This window comes from Vipera ursinii, assembly GCF_947247035.1.
Source record: "Vipera ursinii genome assembly, chromosome: 2".
NCBI lineage: Eukaryota > Metazoa > Chordata > Lepidosauria > Squamata > Viperidae > Vipera > Vipera ursinii.
This window is the reverse complement of record NC_139513.1, coordinates 194347861-194364674: the sequence shown is the minus strand read 5'-3', so window position 1 is coordinate 194364674 and position 16814 is coordinate 194347861. Positions and strand designations below refer to the sequence as shown.

The window sequence follows — 16814 nt, the reverse complement described above, 5'->3', positions numbered from 1 at the left end:
AGGACAGGAAGGCCTGGAGGAATGTTGTCCATAGGGTTGCGATGGGTCGGACACGACTTCGCAGCTAACAACAACAAAAACTGAGCCCCAAAGTAAGACAGTTGTTAAGTGAGTTTTGCCTCATTTTATGATCTTTCTTGTCACAGTTGTTAAGTGAATCACCACAATTGCTAAGTTAGTAACGTGGTCATTAAGTCAATCTGGCTTCCCCATTGACTCTGCTTGTCAGAAGGTCACAAAAGGTGATCACATGATCCTGGAACACTGCAACCCTCATGAATATGAACCAGTTGCCAACTGTCCAAATTTTGATCACGTGATCACGGAGAGGCTGCAACGGTCATAAGTCTGAAAAACAGGCATAAGTCATTTTTTTCACTGCAGTTGTAACTGTAAAGGTCACCAAATGAATGGTTGTAAGTCGAGGACTACCTATACCACGTTCAACCAGGAATGGCTTCAATTTCACAGGCTAGTAAACAGGGGAATTCAAGCAGTGTATCTGCTAAATCAGAGAAAAACCTGGACTGGTAGATTCAAAGGCAGCCTAGTGTCAAAGTCTGCCTCATTAAGATAGTTTGGCTAGCATCATTCCTCTAGTCTGATAATTTTAGGGATCAAGGCCTGGAGGAGGAACTAGAGAAGATGTGGAAAGTCAAGGCCAAAGTGGTCCCAGCAGTGGTAGGAACACTTGGGGCTATCACTCCTAAGCCGGGGGAGTGGCTCCAGCAGATCCCAAGAGCGACATCAGAGCTCTCTGTCCAGAAGAGTGCAGTGCTGGGAACAGCTAAGATCCTGTGCTGAACCCAGTAACTCCCAGGCCTCTGCTAGACTAGAGAACCTAAGATTAAGGAAGACAAATACCACTCACAGGGGTGAGAAGGAAATTTATCTATCTCTGCCCACTAGGGTGCCGGAATTGGAAAGCCAAGCTAGAAAGTTAGGGGTTTGTTTTATAGCTAATGGGTCTTTTATAGCTAAAGGAAATAAAAACACCAAATGGGACTTTTCAGACTTAGCCAATGGATAAACTCTTTCTGCTCCGATGAATAATTATAGCCTGGGCAGGAGTCCCACTGAACTGGCTAAATGTGGACTCTGCTTTAATGTTCTATCCTAGCATAATCCTAGCAGATTATATATAACCATACTGTATGTTATGTAATTGTTTATGTATAGAAGATGGCTGGGTGATTTGGGAAGTTACTCTTTCTCTCCCTCTCTCTCAGTGGTAGACTGGGAAATAAAAAAAAAACATCTATCTACCAATCCACACTGGATCATCATAGTAGGTTTTGACATATAATCTTCATTGAAGAGGTCTTTTTCATTGATCTGGCTGAAGCTGGATAGATGACAGAGTCATCTCTCTCTCTCTCTCTCTCTCTCTCTCTCTCTCTCTCTCTCTCTCTCTCACACACACACACACACACACACACACACACTATGAAAATTTGGTCAATAATAAACTCTGCTGAGTTCTATAAAACTTTTAATGAATACCTCTTTACAGAACTGAAATTATCATCTTCCATAATTTTTTTGCCTAGCAAGGAAGCATTATAGTTGTGCAATAAAAAAAAATTTGAGAACAAATTGAAAATAGACAGTGAAAAAAAATTGAAGGGAGTGGAGAAAGGCAGATCCAGACAAAGCTATAACATTGTTTATAAATGCAAGAGGGATTCTGACAAGTAGCGTAAATGAATGGAAAGGATTTCTCTAACTGCCCAGACTTTAAGGAATGTCTCAGATTTTCAAGTCAATATTTGTTTTAGAGTAATACCACCCCATGGGCCTCATTGTGCTACACCCTAAGCAAACACCTCACAAGAAGTAGCTCCTGTGAGATACTCTCATAAACTGGAGTTGCTTAATATGTAATATGATGCCCACTGCAACCAGCTAGTGTACTTCCAGTCCCCAGTTCTGGAATCTGGGCGATAGTCTTTCTCAGTCTAGGTTAAAATGCACCTAAGATTAGTTTAGATGCCTTTGACTATTTGCAGATCTCTGTGGGTGTGAACATAGTCATGTCTATTTTAAAACTCTGTTAGTACCCAAAGTTGGCAAGATCAGTAGCAATAAGGGGCAATAAGCTGACTTTGTAATAATGCCGCTTGGGGGTGTGTGAAAGCCCTAACAAGCAGGCATATACATAGAATGAAGGCTACTGCTAAGCTTGTAAGCCGCCCTGAGTCTTCAGAGAAAGGCGGGATATAAATGTAATAAAAATAAATAAAATAAATAAATAATCCAAACAAACAAGTCTCATGACTCAGTAAGTGTTTATTTTCGGATCAATAATTGAATATAGAAATCTGTCAATCATTTAGTATCTGCTTCCTATCATTCAAGGTGGCAAATAGCTGAGTGGCCTCGCTACTCATCAGATTCTTTTGAGTCCAAACCTGAACCAGCATTCTGTCCCATCTTCACAAAAAGAAAATAAATGGTTAGCATGTTCCGGTTCCTATATTTGATCTCTCTACATAGAATTTCATGACAGCCACTTTCGTATAGTGATTAAGGCATTGGACTAGAAATTGTAAGTCAGTGAGTTCTAGTCCCGCCTTAGACGCAAACCCAGCTGAGTGATCTTGGGCCATGCCCTCTTTCTCAACTATAGGAAGAGGGCAATAGCAAGCCACTTTGCAAAATCTCGCTAAGAAAACAACAGGAACTTGACCGAGCAATTGCAAGGAATCAACAATGACTCAAAATAACCGCTACCACTATCAGAATAGATTCTCGTACTTAGATTAATGCAACACACTTGATTTGAACTCGCTGCTGAAAATGTCTTGGAAGCTGCAATCACAATTGCAACACTTTGGCGTTTAGGAGAAAGTTTGGTAGTGTTACCCCTCTTGTGCCATCCGAGGCCAAATAGAAAGCCAAGCCAAGAATATTTGAAAAACTTTATTGCCATGTCATAAACTTATGGTAATAATTTGAAATTAGGTGCTAATTAGCCAGAAAGTACTTGAGACTTGGCAAATTGGAAAGCTTGACAATGTGGCTTTTATGTCATGAATTGAAGCAGGTTGCTAGCAGGATGAAGTAAGAGCCATAACAGTTGTTTGTAAGGATCCAAGATTTGAATTCCAAAAGCTGGTCCAAGTATCAAGTCTTGAGTCTGAATGCAAGGCCAGGAACAAGAGTGACAGGGCCAACCATCTGGAGTTGGAGAGTTGGGGCTAGAGATTGCACTTATATAGGCCAAGATTGTGACCTGGATTGATTAGGGAAATAGCTGTTCTCTCCTCTGAAGAAGATGAAGGGTTCTGTAACTGGAACAAAAAGAAATTGTTTAGCCTAACTATTGCTATCTCGCTTTTATAATCAGCGTTTGCGTCAGGGACAAATTTCATGCAAGTGAGGGAAAACATGTACATGGATGGGATGTACTGAAGGAGGGAATAAGGGAGTGTACAGGAATGATTGATGTCTTCTTTACGATGTAATGGCTCTGTTGTCTGCTTTTCATTGGTTAACAAAGTTTATAAAGCAACGCTACTAACTTTCTAAGGTGTGGCACTTCTGGACGTAACCCTGCCAGTGTTCCAGATTGTCTGCCACCCAGCCATCTTATTTGATCAAATAAAGAGCTGCCTAAGAAGCCTCCACTTGGGTTATGTGATTAGATTGCTATGGTATCTCAAGTTCAAGTAAGGGCCAGTGACCTTACAAAGACATGCTGATTGCCATCGCTGAACCCTTGGCAGCTGTGACCACTGCTTGGATTAAGCACCCTGCCAGAATTTGGCCCCTCATTATCAGAATGGAGTTTTGTCTCACATCCATTGCCTGTTGAAATTGCTGTAACTGTCTTATTGCCTGCTGGCTCTTCAGTCTGAGGTCTGCCTCTTCAGCCTCTTACTGAAGCATTCAAATGACGTACACTTCTTTGACTGCCTTATCTTCTGGGTTTATTCAAGGTGTTGGTTATCACCAATAAAGCTTCACCTGTCTTTGCGCCTGATATTTATCATTTGTTCCACCTAGTTCCAGCTTGGCCGATATGTGCATCCTGATAAGTATTGTTGACAATTCCTATCTTCATGGCTTGAAAAAAAATGTGATTCCCCATGTTATGGAGCACTTTGCTTGCTGAGGTCCAAGTCTTCTTATATTTCTCACTTTTTAAATAAGGGTTTAAAAACAACATTGTTCATCTTTTGGTAGATGGTTCATTCATAGCTTTATCCTTTATATTTTGCATGTTTGTGTATTATCCTGAGTCCTTCAAAGTGAGCCAGTATATTGGTACAGAGACACAAATAAATGTACTTGTGAACATGGATCTGGGTTTTTCGGTAGTGGAGAAAGCAAACCTAGCAAAGAAAATTGAGATTTCACCCTTTTCCTTCCTGCTCTTTGACATGACTAGAGTCAAATCCAGTTTATCTCTTTGTCTAATGCTAACAAACCGAAAATGACTCTTTCCCTGCCCCTAGATAAAGCCTCCTGAAATCTCATCTAAACCAAAGAATAGAAGTCTCCTTGCCAGTTCACAGTAAAGCTCGGCAGCAGCTCTTACAAGAAAGAGAAACCCCAACATTTATTTATATTGCAATAAACATTGAGCGCCTGCTTTATGAGAAAGAAGGATTCTGAACAACAGTTGTTGCAACAAACATGGTTCTTCTCAGTGTTGTGTTCCTTCTTCAGACTGAATTCACATCATTTTAGGCTAAATAATTTGGAGGCAACTTCCAGAAAACTGCACCACAGGAGATAGATTAAGAATAAAAACAAATTTAGGAAAACTTTCAAAATCTTCCTACACATTATGCAGTAAACTTTGGCTGTTTTTCATACTCCTGCAATTTCTGTTGCCAGCATATCAGTATAGTCTGCATTTTCTAGTACATTATTATGGATTACCATTACTAGGATGTACTAGGTTGAAGAGGTTGAAGAAGACAAAACACAACTGTCATTGAGAGTACAGATAATACAAGCCATTGATACCTTGCAATTTCTGGAGTGATATTCAGTGAACTGAAATGATATTCAGTGAGTATTTTATCTAGCAAGGAAAAAATAGCATGGGCACAAGAACAGGTCAAGCCGCCTTCCCATGAAATTCTGGATTCAGAGGGGTGGGTGGGTGAGAAATCACTCCAGCAGTGGGAATGCATCATCATGTAGAAAATCCTAAATCAGGAGAGTAAAGAACAGCTGCCTTGTGTGATTCAGGGAAATAAATTAGACCATATTTAGGAAAATCACTGCTTTAATAAAATATTTCTTATTCTATAGGTTTAGTATCTTCTTTTACATTTTAATGGGTAGTGTGAAATAGGATTCAAAAAGAGGTCATTGCTTATGAGTAGTCAGGGGAGATAAATTTAAACAAATTTCAAAAAGTGCAACATAATACAGAGGAAGTACAATGCAAATATTGCTAAGTACTGTATAGTTTCAATTATTAATATCTGTAGGTTTTTCATATTGCTACCATAGCTTTGTTCTTTTCCTGGTAAGGATCTATACCAGTGAGTTGAGGTAACTCTCCAAAATACAAATTTAGGCCCTTGACCTGTTTTAGAACATGACCAGGAAGAGGAACCCACTAAACCAGGGGATAGGCAACCTTGGCTCTTTTATGACTCATGGACTTCAACTCCCAGAATTCCTGAGCCAGCATAACTGGCACTAAACAGAGCAGGAAATGCTAGAAAGTCTATTAGCATAAATGCTACAGGTTCTTTTTGAGTGAAGATCTTTTTAAATTTCAATCAATTAATGTACAAAGATGTAATTTATGACTCTTTGTTCCTCTTCACCTGTTTGATTTTTTTAAATCTCTTCCTGTCATCCATCCTTATGGAATATAATAATCACAGGTGTTTCTTTCTCATTTCCTTGGTATTCCATCCGTTTTCTAATGAATTTCACAACCTGATTTTTCCTGAAAACTTTCACTACTCAGTTTTTTTTTAAAAATTTCTTACTCAGTTTCACAATAGCAATCTTCCTGGTTTGATATCGACAGCTTGTGCAAGGAAAGTATATATTCTCCTATCATTGTTCCCCAAATATAACTGATAGTATTATAGCTTTGAAACAACATAGTGTGAAAATCGTGGTGGTACAACAGATCAGTTACAAATGGAGTTGGGAGAAATTGATTGTTGAAGTGCAGCAATATCAGAAGAACATATTGCTGTGACCTCTTGAAGAAAAGGCAGAACGTAAATCTAACAAATATATTTGGAATATGAACAGTGTGTTCCAGAAATAAAACAGCCATTTGCGTTGTCAAATGCACAGTCTGCTCTGTTCCCAGTTAACTTTGAACCTTCCTATAATTACTACCCTGAACATATATTTGTCTTGTTTTTTCTTGTTTATTTGAAAGTATGGTAGAGCAAACTAGAATACTTTTTCTCCCTTCAGTAACACTTTGAAGTGTTTCCTCTACTGATTTTTCCTTTGCCACACTGTAGTTCCCAGCTACTGAGGCACAAGTAAGCTCTTGCTTAAGATCTATTTTAATCTAAGCTAAAGAAGGTATACAAGCACCCTTATTAGTGAACAAGATTTAAATCATTTTAGTCAAGAGGTGCCTATTTTCATTGTCTTTATAAATAAGTGGAGTTGTGGTGGGGAGGGGAATGATGCAAAATAATAACATAGTTCATGATGCAAACTTTGGCCTTGTGTTGTAACAACTTACAGTATGCAAATACATTAGGAGCAGAGCTTGCATCATAACATCGTGACATGTAATTTTGGCAAGTTCGTGACTAGCTATGAATGCCTCTGCCTATAAAAAAACTTGCCTAGCTTGATTTTTCCAGTATTAAGCAGAGTGCTTCAATAATTTTGTTCTCCACATCTCCATCCTCAGGATTCTCTCTCTCTCTCTCTCTCTCTCTCTCTCTCTCTCCCCCTCCCTTCCTCCCTCTTCAGGTTTTGTGAAATATGTCCTTGCTATCTTTTCATCATTACAGTTTGCAGGGTTTTTAAAAATCACATCAGTAAGAATGGTACTTTTACAGCAGGATGGGCTTCTTTTCATTGTTCTTTGATTTTGCTCTTGCAAAATTATGAAACATACAACATAAATGTACTGAAAAACATGGATGGAGCATATTAACTGTTTATCAATGCATGTACGTCTGTGAGCAGCAGAATGCAAGTTCATGTATTGGCCAGCTGAAAGGAGAACTGATTGGCTGCTTGGTTTTAGCATCTGGAGGTCAGCAGGACTAGAAACATCAGGGAGATGGCTACATATTGATTGTATAGGATTGGTGTACACCTTACAATTAATTGCACCTTCAATTAAAGTATCTGAGACAGACTTATTCAGGTGTTACATCTTCTATTGGGAAGCAGACAAAGAATTTCTTTGAAAATCCTGATCCAAAGATTTGCCCAAAAACAAAGAACAAAACCCAACATGGATGGTGTATATATAATTCTTAGGAGTCAAGATAAATTCAAAGGTAATTTTATTTTGTTCTGTCTTAAGTTTTTCAAGAATTTCTACTGATGTTAGGTCTGGTAAGCACAGTCTACAATTAATGTAATTCTAATTACTATAAGACTGGTTAGCAGATAGGCACACTGCTGCTTGATTCCAGCAATAACTACACCTTTAATTTCTAAATTATTTTTTTTCAGAGACAATAATCCCTTATCACAAATACAGATTTTAAAATAAATGAAATGGGAGTTAAAAAACCAAAGTTCAGGAACAAATATTTCTTACAAACAAAAGTAGAAAAAAAGAAATTGTGTGTTTTTGTCCTGCAGTTCAACTTAGAATGGCTTACAGATGAGCTCTTTTTAAAAAGTTATTTCATGTACTTTCTGTAACTGCCCTCTTCTGGACAACCATGGTGATGGACCCCGAGTTATATATTTTTACAGGGAAACTAGACAAATTTGTAGAGGATTTAGCTATTGGCATCTACTACTGTAGTTTTGATGATTATTTATTAAACTGATGTGAAACATATCTGATCAGATTTAAATTAATTCAATTTAGAAAATAGTGTTGATTTAATCCAAACGTTGGCTTCAATGAACCAGATCAGTTCAGTTAATATGACTGATGTGATTAGAAAAATTGGGGGGTTGCAGATATGCAAATTGTCAAATAGATTGAGAAATTGGTTTGGAAAACTGATTTTAAGAGAAACAGTTTAGCAACTCAGTCACTGATAGCACCTTGGTTATAGGATGGACTGAGAAATTGAAAAGAATCTTAAGAGGCAATGATAAATTACTTGGGTACTGTTGCCAAGAAAACTGCATGGATATTTGCATGAAATTATTAGGAACCAAACTCAATGTAAACTTTACTTGAATAACAAGAAGCACACCAGAAAAACAGTTGTAAGGCTGCCACAGTAGAAAAAGAGGTATCACCCTCTTGCCCTTATTTATGAATTTCCTTAATTTATTTGGTTAGTCAGAGAAGGACACCGTATGTTGGATTAAATAGACCTTTGTTCTAATTCTGCAGGGTTTTTTAAAATAAGTTTCTAAATCCTACAGTAATACTTAATAGCAGGAAAGACTCAGAATACAGTTGAATAAACTTTTTTCAAAAATGCAGCAAGATTGCCACCTTGTGGTTAATTTCAGTAACTTACAATCCTGACAAGGTCTCTCTTATTTACTTAGGAGTAACTACAACTAAACACCATTTCTTTCTTAATAAGGCACGCAGTCTGGAAAATATTTTAAGGAGTTTTTCTAGACAAAAATATTTCAGACAGTTTTTCCCCCTTGTCTCTTTTGAGTCCTCTTAAGACTAAGGTACTATCTGCCCAAATACTGAACCAATTGTGAATGCCTCATGGTTTGAGATGTAGCATTTCAGTGTAGCACTTATTACAAGCAGACTTCGAGGTTTTAGTAAAGGCAAACACTTTTTCTTTAGACATGAGAATGGATTCTTTAAACATATTTCAAATGAATTTATTAAATAATAAAACACTGTCAAACCGTGCCTGTAGCACTGAAGATGCTAATCTAACTGCCATTTCACTTTGAGGTACAATAAACCTTCTTGCCTGTCCTCAAAATCCACTATTTTTGTAGTTTGGGATTATTTTCCTCAATGAACCAATAAACAGCTATAGTGTTTTGAACACCTTTGTTCAACTGGGTTTTTTTTCTAAATTAATTTTAGGACTTGGGCGAAGAACAGATCACGTTCTGAGTCCTATTTACGCAGAAATATTGAAAATTCAAAAGGGGTTAGAAAACAAACACCACTAAGATGGGTACGATCTGGTTCTACACATTAGAACTATGACGAGGGTATATTCAGAATAAATATGGGACTAAAAAGTTTCATTTAGCATTTGAATAAGTAGTGGATTTATATGATGTATAATTAGTTAATAGTTATTTTATTAATAATTTGACGATGGAGAGTTGAAGTGCGACAGAACTTAATGTTTTATTGTTGTTAGCATATTTTAGATTATGTTTGTTTGTATTTTTATACCCTGTATTCAGCTCTGGGAAGTCGGGGAGGGGGGAGGGTAGGGTAGGGAGGGGTTGGGGAGAGGGGAGGGGGAGGAGGGGGGGCTTTTTTGGTATTTAAAAATGTATTGTAAAACTTTTCAATAAAAAAAAGAACTATGACGAGGGAAAGAAAAACCCTGAAGAAAGCAGCGGCAAACTACAGGGAGGACTCCACGAAAGAAAAAAAAAAAAAAACAGGTACGCTGCCCAACACAAGAGTTCGCTCGCGCCCAACTTCTCAGCCAGCAAACACCCGACGCTCTAGGGAAAAAGCTCCGCTCGTCTTCCGACATCTCACTGCCTTTACGTCACTTCCCTCCCCGCCGTCCCATGATTGGCTCCACGAAGCCGGATGCGAGGGCGGGCAATCCCTCCCCGTTGCCGCAGTGACAGGACCCGAGCGCTCTTCGAGCGGGGAAATGGCGGCGGCCTCGTCGTCGTCGTCGTCGTCGCGTCGCTCGCAGCCGCATCATCATCATCATCACCCCCCTCACCCTCCAAGCCATCACTCCGTCCAGGCGCCCGTATCTCCGCCTCGCAGCCCCAGCCTTTCTCCCACCGGAGCTTCCCCTCAGCAGCGGCCCACTCTGGCCGGAGTCGAGGGCGAGGCCCCCCCTGCCAGCGGCGGCCGGGAAGGGACGGCGGTAGCGGAGAGGCCTTTTTCTCCAGAGAGCGCCGGCGAAAGCTCTGGGCCTCTTCCGCCGCCAGGCTCCGGGGCTAGCAGCGCCGCCAGCGGCAGCAGCGGCAGCAGCGGCTCCGGGTCTTCGTCGTCGTCGTCGTCGTCTTCCTCCGCTGCCTCCAGCCCGGCTGCCCCTGACAGCCCCGACCCGCCCGCTCCGCCGTTGCAGCCGCTCCCTCCGTCCGTGGGAAGCGGCGCTTTTCGGGAGCTGCTCGAGGCCTGCCGCAATGGGGACGTGACCCGGGTCAGGCGCCTGGTGGATGCTACCAACGTCAACGCCAAAGACATGGCCGGGCGGAAATCCACCCCTTTGCACTTCGCGGCAGGTGAGAGTCCTGGGGGGGGGAGGGGGCTGCGCCTCAAAAGTAGTACCGGCTCCGCCGTTTGGTGGGATACCTTGCCACTGCTGACCCTTCCGCTGAGGTGAAGAAATGGTTACTCACAGGTATATTATATGAGGACCCAGATTGTTGGGGGCAATTAAGCTGACTTTGTAATAATGCCGCTTGGGGTGTGTGTGAAAGCCCTAATAAGCAGGCATATACATAGAAGGAAGGGATGCGGTGGCTCAGTGGGTTAGGACGCTGAGCTTCTCGATCAGAAGGTCGGCAGTTTGGCGGGTCGAATCCCGAGTGCCGCGTAGCAGAGTGAGCACCTGTTACTCGTCCCAGCTTCTGCCAACCTAGCAGTTCGAAAGCACGTAAAAATGCAAGTAGAAAAATAGGGACCACTATGGTGGGAAGGTAACAGCGTTCCGTGCGCCTTTGGCGTCCAGTCATGCCGGCCACATGACCACGGAGACGTCCTCGGACAAGCGCTGGCTCTTCGGCTTTGAAACGGAGATGAGCACCGGCCCCTAGAGTCGGAAACAACTAGCACGCATGTGCGGGGGAACCTTTACCTATACATAGAATGAAGGCTACTGCTAAGCTTGTAAGCCGCCCTGAGTCTTCGGAGAAGGGCGGGATATAAATGGGATTAAAATAAAAATAAATAAAATGTGTGGCCCCGACTCCCGCTCCACACAAGAAAGGGGATGGTAGTAATCCATAATGGGCTTCAGGCTTTCCTTGCTCTCCTGCATATGGAGCAAGGAAGACCCTGGTGCACAAGGCGGCAAAATTACTAGGTTCCCTCTGTAGGAACATCCTCTGCTCTGTCTGAGCTGCAGGGTAAAGGAGGGTTTGCCCTGCTCAGGCTGGCTCTTGTACTGCCCGGTGAAGAATGTGGTTGAGTTCATGTCAGGAGGTTGTGCCTGCCTTCTTCGGCTTGCCTTTTCATTCTTTCTGGGGGCTCAGGAAAGAGAAATCAGGGAAGGGGTAAAAGAATGTATCTGTTCCTTGAAGGAGCAAATGCAGCGCCTGTCATTTCTTTCTTAGCAACACAGTGGGAAAGATGATGATGTTAGATTTAGAGCAAAGTAGGGTTGGCGCATTGTATTAAGCCATAAAATGGTTGATTGGTTAGATTTTGGCTTAGACTATGATGTGAATCCAGTCATTGTGTTAATATGGCAAAAGAACCAAGTAAAATAGGAGAGTTTGGCCCAGAAAGGCTGCCTAGAGAATGCTCATTCTGTATAGGATCACTTGATGAGGAAATTTATAGTTCCTAATGATGAGAATAAGGAGTTCTTGGAAAAGGATTCTCTCTGTTTAACTTGGAATCATTCCTGGAGAGGTGAACAGTCCTTTTATCCCTTACTACTGCATTCATTTAAAGAATAAAGGATGTTGAGCATCTTAGGATCTTAATCCCGGTTTAGTGATAGCTGTTTCTAAGGCTCACTCTTTACATTGTGTTTTTCAGCCTATGGCTTTCATAACATGTACAGTAATGTGAATGTATAATTAAGCAGAAGATGCATTGTCAGAAATTTTTATAAGGTATCTCAATGAAGGCTGTGTGGTGTAGAGTTTCATGAATTAGACTTGCTAAAATCTATTGCATATAACACGGGTCGGCAACCCGCGGCTCCCAGTCGCCCGGTGCGCGCACACCTCTCCGAACAGGCGGAGGTGCGCGCGCACCACTCCGAACGGGAGGAGGTGCGTGCGCAGCACTCAAAAGGTTTGGAGAGCTGCGTGCGCACCTCTCGGAATGGGCAGCAGCGGTACCCGTTTGGAGACCTGCTGGTGCCGGTTTCTAAACCGGCACTAGCAGTTCTCCAAATGGGTGTTCGGACGGAGGTGTACGTGCACCTCCGCCCGAACACCCGTTTGGAGACCTGCTGGTGCTGCACCAGCAGGTCTCCAAACGGGTGTTTCGGCGGCAGTTTGGAGGTCCCGGGGGTGGCTCCGGCAGCGCCCGGGCTGAAGGCGGCACCGCAACCCAGCGCCCGTCACCACGGAGACCCGTCGCCGCTGGTGTGCAGGTGCGTCCACATAAAAAAAAGTGGAAACGTGCGCGTGTATCCACGCATGCACATGCGCAAAAAACAAAATGTTTTGCGCATGCGCAAAACATTTTGTTTTATGCGCATGCGCGTGCGTGGATGCACGCGCGCGGCTCCCACTTTTTTTATGTGTGATGGAACCGGTTCCCAGTGGCTCTTTTGCTTTTTCAGGTTGCCGACCCCTGGCATATAAAAATATCCCTTTGAGTGGTCTCTGTAGTATGAAGTAACAGAGAAATAAATTTGTTTGCAATTTCATATTCCATGAAAAAAACCGCCAAAAATAGTGGGAAAGCATAAAGAACTTGAAAGTGTGCTTCTTGGAATAATTTTACTTAAACATTTATGGAATTGAATGGTTGATTTGAGGAGCAAGCTCAGAGGCTGGTTGATTACATAACTAGCATTTTTAGTTTTGTTATTTAAAATGTGAGGAACAATAATGGACAGAAATAATGGCTTTCTCCTTTCAGAAGCACTGTTTATAATTACAGCAAATGTTTTAAAGTTTCCATAAGAGGGATTCAAAGGATAAATCACATGGTTAAATCAGTTTAATAGACTTTTCCCCAAAAACTTCTATTTCCAGTATTCTCTTGGGAAGGCATGTTGGTCAGTATGAAACAGATATAGTTATTTCCACAACCACATTTGGTACATAGCTGAAAAAAACCCGCCCACTTCTTTCTCTGTATGGACCAAAAATATGAAAAGCAGATGTTTGAAAGCAGACGATCCAAAACCAGCTGTTCTCCCTTTACTGGTAAAACTCCCCATTTATTTATTTTTAATTGCAGTTTCCTGAGATCCATAAGATAAAATGAGGTACAGATATTTCAAATTATTCCTATCATCTCCCTTCCTTCCTGTTATCCTAAATATTTCTGATTATTATTTTTTATTATTTTTATTTATTCTAATTCCATTTATATCCCGCCCTTCTCCGAAGACTCAGGGTGGCTTACAAGCTTAGCATTTTAAAGTAATAGAAAAACCTTGTGGAGTTTCTAGTATTTATTCCAGTAATGTAGTGTAATTTGCCCATCAATAGATATGTTATCCTGAATATATAGGTGTGCATACATACATTAAAAGAAAAAGTTTGATGTAGTGATTAAAGCATCAAGATAAAAATTGGGAGATTGAATTCTAGTCCTGCTTTAGGCACAAAGCCAGCTGGGTGATCTTGGGAAAATCACTTTCCTCCAACCCTAGGAAGGCAGCAATGGCAGACCACTTCCAAAACATCTTTCTGAGAAAATTGCAGGGACTTACTTGTCCAGGCAGTCATTAGGAGTCAAAAACTGACATAAATACATCATAAATACATTGGAGATGATGCATCTTTGTATGTAATATTGATTAGGTTTCACCTGCAATAATCTATGTGAAATTCCACCCACTCTGCAGCATATAGTTATAGGTTCAGTAATAGGGCATTGATGTGCGAATTGTTTTGTGAAACTAGTCAGGGGTGCTATTTTATTAAAAGTTACTTTAGAGCAGGCATGTCAAACTGCCGGCGCATGGGCCAGATGCATCACGCCGAAACCACATCCACCCCATTGTCAGCAGTGGGGAAAGTCACGATACATCACGTGACATTGCGAGTTTGACATGCCTGCTTTAGAGGAATAAATAATATTAGTTTCAGGACTGACATGACTTAGGTTGAATTCAAAATACCAAGCAGTGAAGTGGTGTTTTTGACTTTGACGTTTGAAATAGTGTGAAACGCAGTTTGTGTTAGGATTACACTGTAATTCTAACTCATGATATCAGAACCTTTAATCCACAGAGATGTAGGAATAAGTAGCTGAGGGAATAAAATAAACCGGAAATTGGTCAAGGAAACAATCTTTTTTAAAAAATTATTTTAATTTACATGAGCTATTAGTAGAAAACCCAAACATTCATGAAGCACAGAAAATGTAACTTTCACTATTCAAAACAAATAAATTTTTTTACTCCAATTCCAAATTTCTGTTCATTTTTATATGTATACTTCATAGTACACTTTTATTTGTTTCTGAATCAGAATTATACACACACACACAAATATATTTCCAGTTTTTCCAAATAATTCATTTTGCTACTTGCCATAGTCTCAAGCCGCATACGATCCAACCACTTCTAATTGATCAACTGTCAAGAATGTCTGCTGTGACAACATTTTTCAAAGTTGCTTTAATATTTCAGTAAAATGGGTCTCTGATGGGACACTTAAATGTACACAAAAATTTCTTTTATTTCAGTTTATACTTGTCTTCCTACTAATAAGATATTCATAGCAATTAACAGCTACAGCCAAACAGCTAAAATTTAACTAAAATAAAAAATATATATATTCTGCTCAAAGAATTTGGTAGTTAAAAGTTTTACACTCCTTCCTTGAAAATGGAGAGTGAGAAGAAAGCTACTACACTATGGAAGTTTTTTTTTTAATCAGGGAGCTTGAAAGAAACTGTCCAAATCCAAGGAAGTGGATTATTATTATTTTTTTGAAATTATAAGGTATTAAGAATACTGTGTTTTTATGCAGCTGATGAAAATATTTTAAATTCCATCTAAAAAGTATAAATGATTTATTTATCTGTTGTACATAGTACACATACAATATCTAGCTGGACCTCAGGATGCATAATTCAGCAAAATAGAGCTATACTCTTTGCAGTGTACTAGCAGCAGAGTAATTATATATGCAGTGAAATTTATTTTAGAGAGTTACACTCCCGCATGCCATATGCAGTGATAATATTTATGCATGCCATATTGCATTAATTCAACTTCTTTTCACTAGGTTTTGGAAGAAAGGATGTGGTGGAACACTTGTTACAGACAGGAGCTAATGTCCATGCTCGCGATGATGGTGGACTGATACCTCTTCACAATGCCTGTTCCTTTGGTCACGCTGAGGTAGTTAGCCTCTTGCTGTGTCAAGGAGCAGAACCAAATGCCAGAGACAACTGGAACTATACCCCTCTGCATGAAGCTGCAATCAAAGGCAAGATAGATGTGTGTATCGGTAAGTGCATCTTTCTTCAAAACACCTTAACTTCTTTACGTTAAAAAATTGTAAGTATCAAAGCCAAAGCACATTTAGAAGATCCATTGAGCAGTCTGTACAAATCTTCTAACTGCATTTTATAGTTCATAATCCACAGTTCTTACAACAAAATATAAATAGAATTAAACTTAAATCAGCTAAAACAATGAATACATTCAGTAGTGCCAATTTCAGTTTAAATATAAAATGCTACCATCTGTGGATTGAAAAATCTTGAAATTTGGGATTATTGTACAACTGTTCTAAATGTAAGATAAGAGGTAACTGTCTACCCTTATCATATGTAAAATTTACTTTCTACATTGTTTTCAGCAGGTTTGGCAGCTATGATGCTGAATTACCATCGTCATAAGGCAGAAAGTAATGTGTATAGATAACGGTGCAAGAATATATTTGATTGCAATTTAACCTCTGTATCATTTAGGTTTTGATGTTAAACATATTTGTCCTTTCCTTTATTATTAAATTCTCCACTTGACAGTGTTCTTCCAAAGTAACCAGGAACCTTCTAAAACTAAATAAGTAGTACAATAATTAAGATTAATTGTAATCACAGGTCATAACATATAAAACATACCATAAAATACAGTGTAATAAAATAACAGCGGAATACTGTGGGTATTGTAACATGAAGTGGTAAAAAGAGTATTAGATGTAAAAAGGTTAAGTAAAAGATAAATCTGAGGCTACAAGTAAAAACTTAAATATTTCGTTCTAAGTTTAAATTACAGTGCAGCAAAAGTATCAATTTGGAAACAACTGCAAAAAGGTAGTTCAGTTGTTCGAGGTCTGAGCCCTTGAGGTCATTGACCATCAATTAAGTTAGAAAGTGATATCTCTATAGTTTATATTAATTATTGGATTCCTTCCTTCCTTCCTTCCTTCCTTCCTTCCCTCCTTCCTTCCTTCCTTCCTTCCTTCCTTCCTTCCTTCCTTCCTTCCTATGTTCCCATCTTCCATTTTTCCTGACAACATAGGTAGTTTGTTGAGAGAGAGTAACCTTAAAGTCACACAGTGAGTTTCCACTGAGGAAAAGTTAGGACGGGGCTTGACCCAAGTGCCAGTTCAACAGCTTAGCCAGTATACCACACTGTCTTCCATTTTTATTTGTTAGATTTTGAACAATGACAAAAGAAAAGGTGCAAAATAGATGGCAGCTAGTGCCACTCTTT

General features: G+C 40.0%; 1 protein-coding gene across 1 annotated transcript in view; it reads left to right on the top strand.

Moving 5' to 3' along the window:
• The first annotated feature begins 9898 nt into the window (after positions 1-9898).
• The window catches only part of TNKS (tankyrase), a 105408-nt gene continuing 98492 nt past the window's right edge, over positions 9899-16814 (top strand). Inside the window, exons 1-2 of the mRNA XM_083352833.1 lie at positions 9899-10506; positions 15376-15600. Of these exons, the coding sequence (XP_083208959.1) occupies positions 9921-10506; positions 15376-15600 (811 nt within the window). The 5' untranslated portion in view covers positions 9899-9920. The remainder of the gene's footprint in view (positions 10507-15375; positions 15601-16814) is intronic.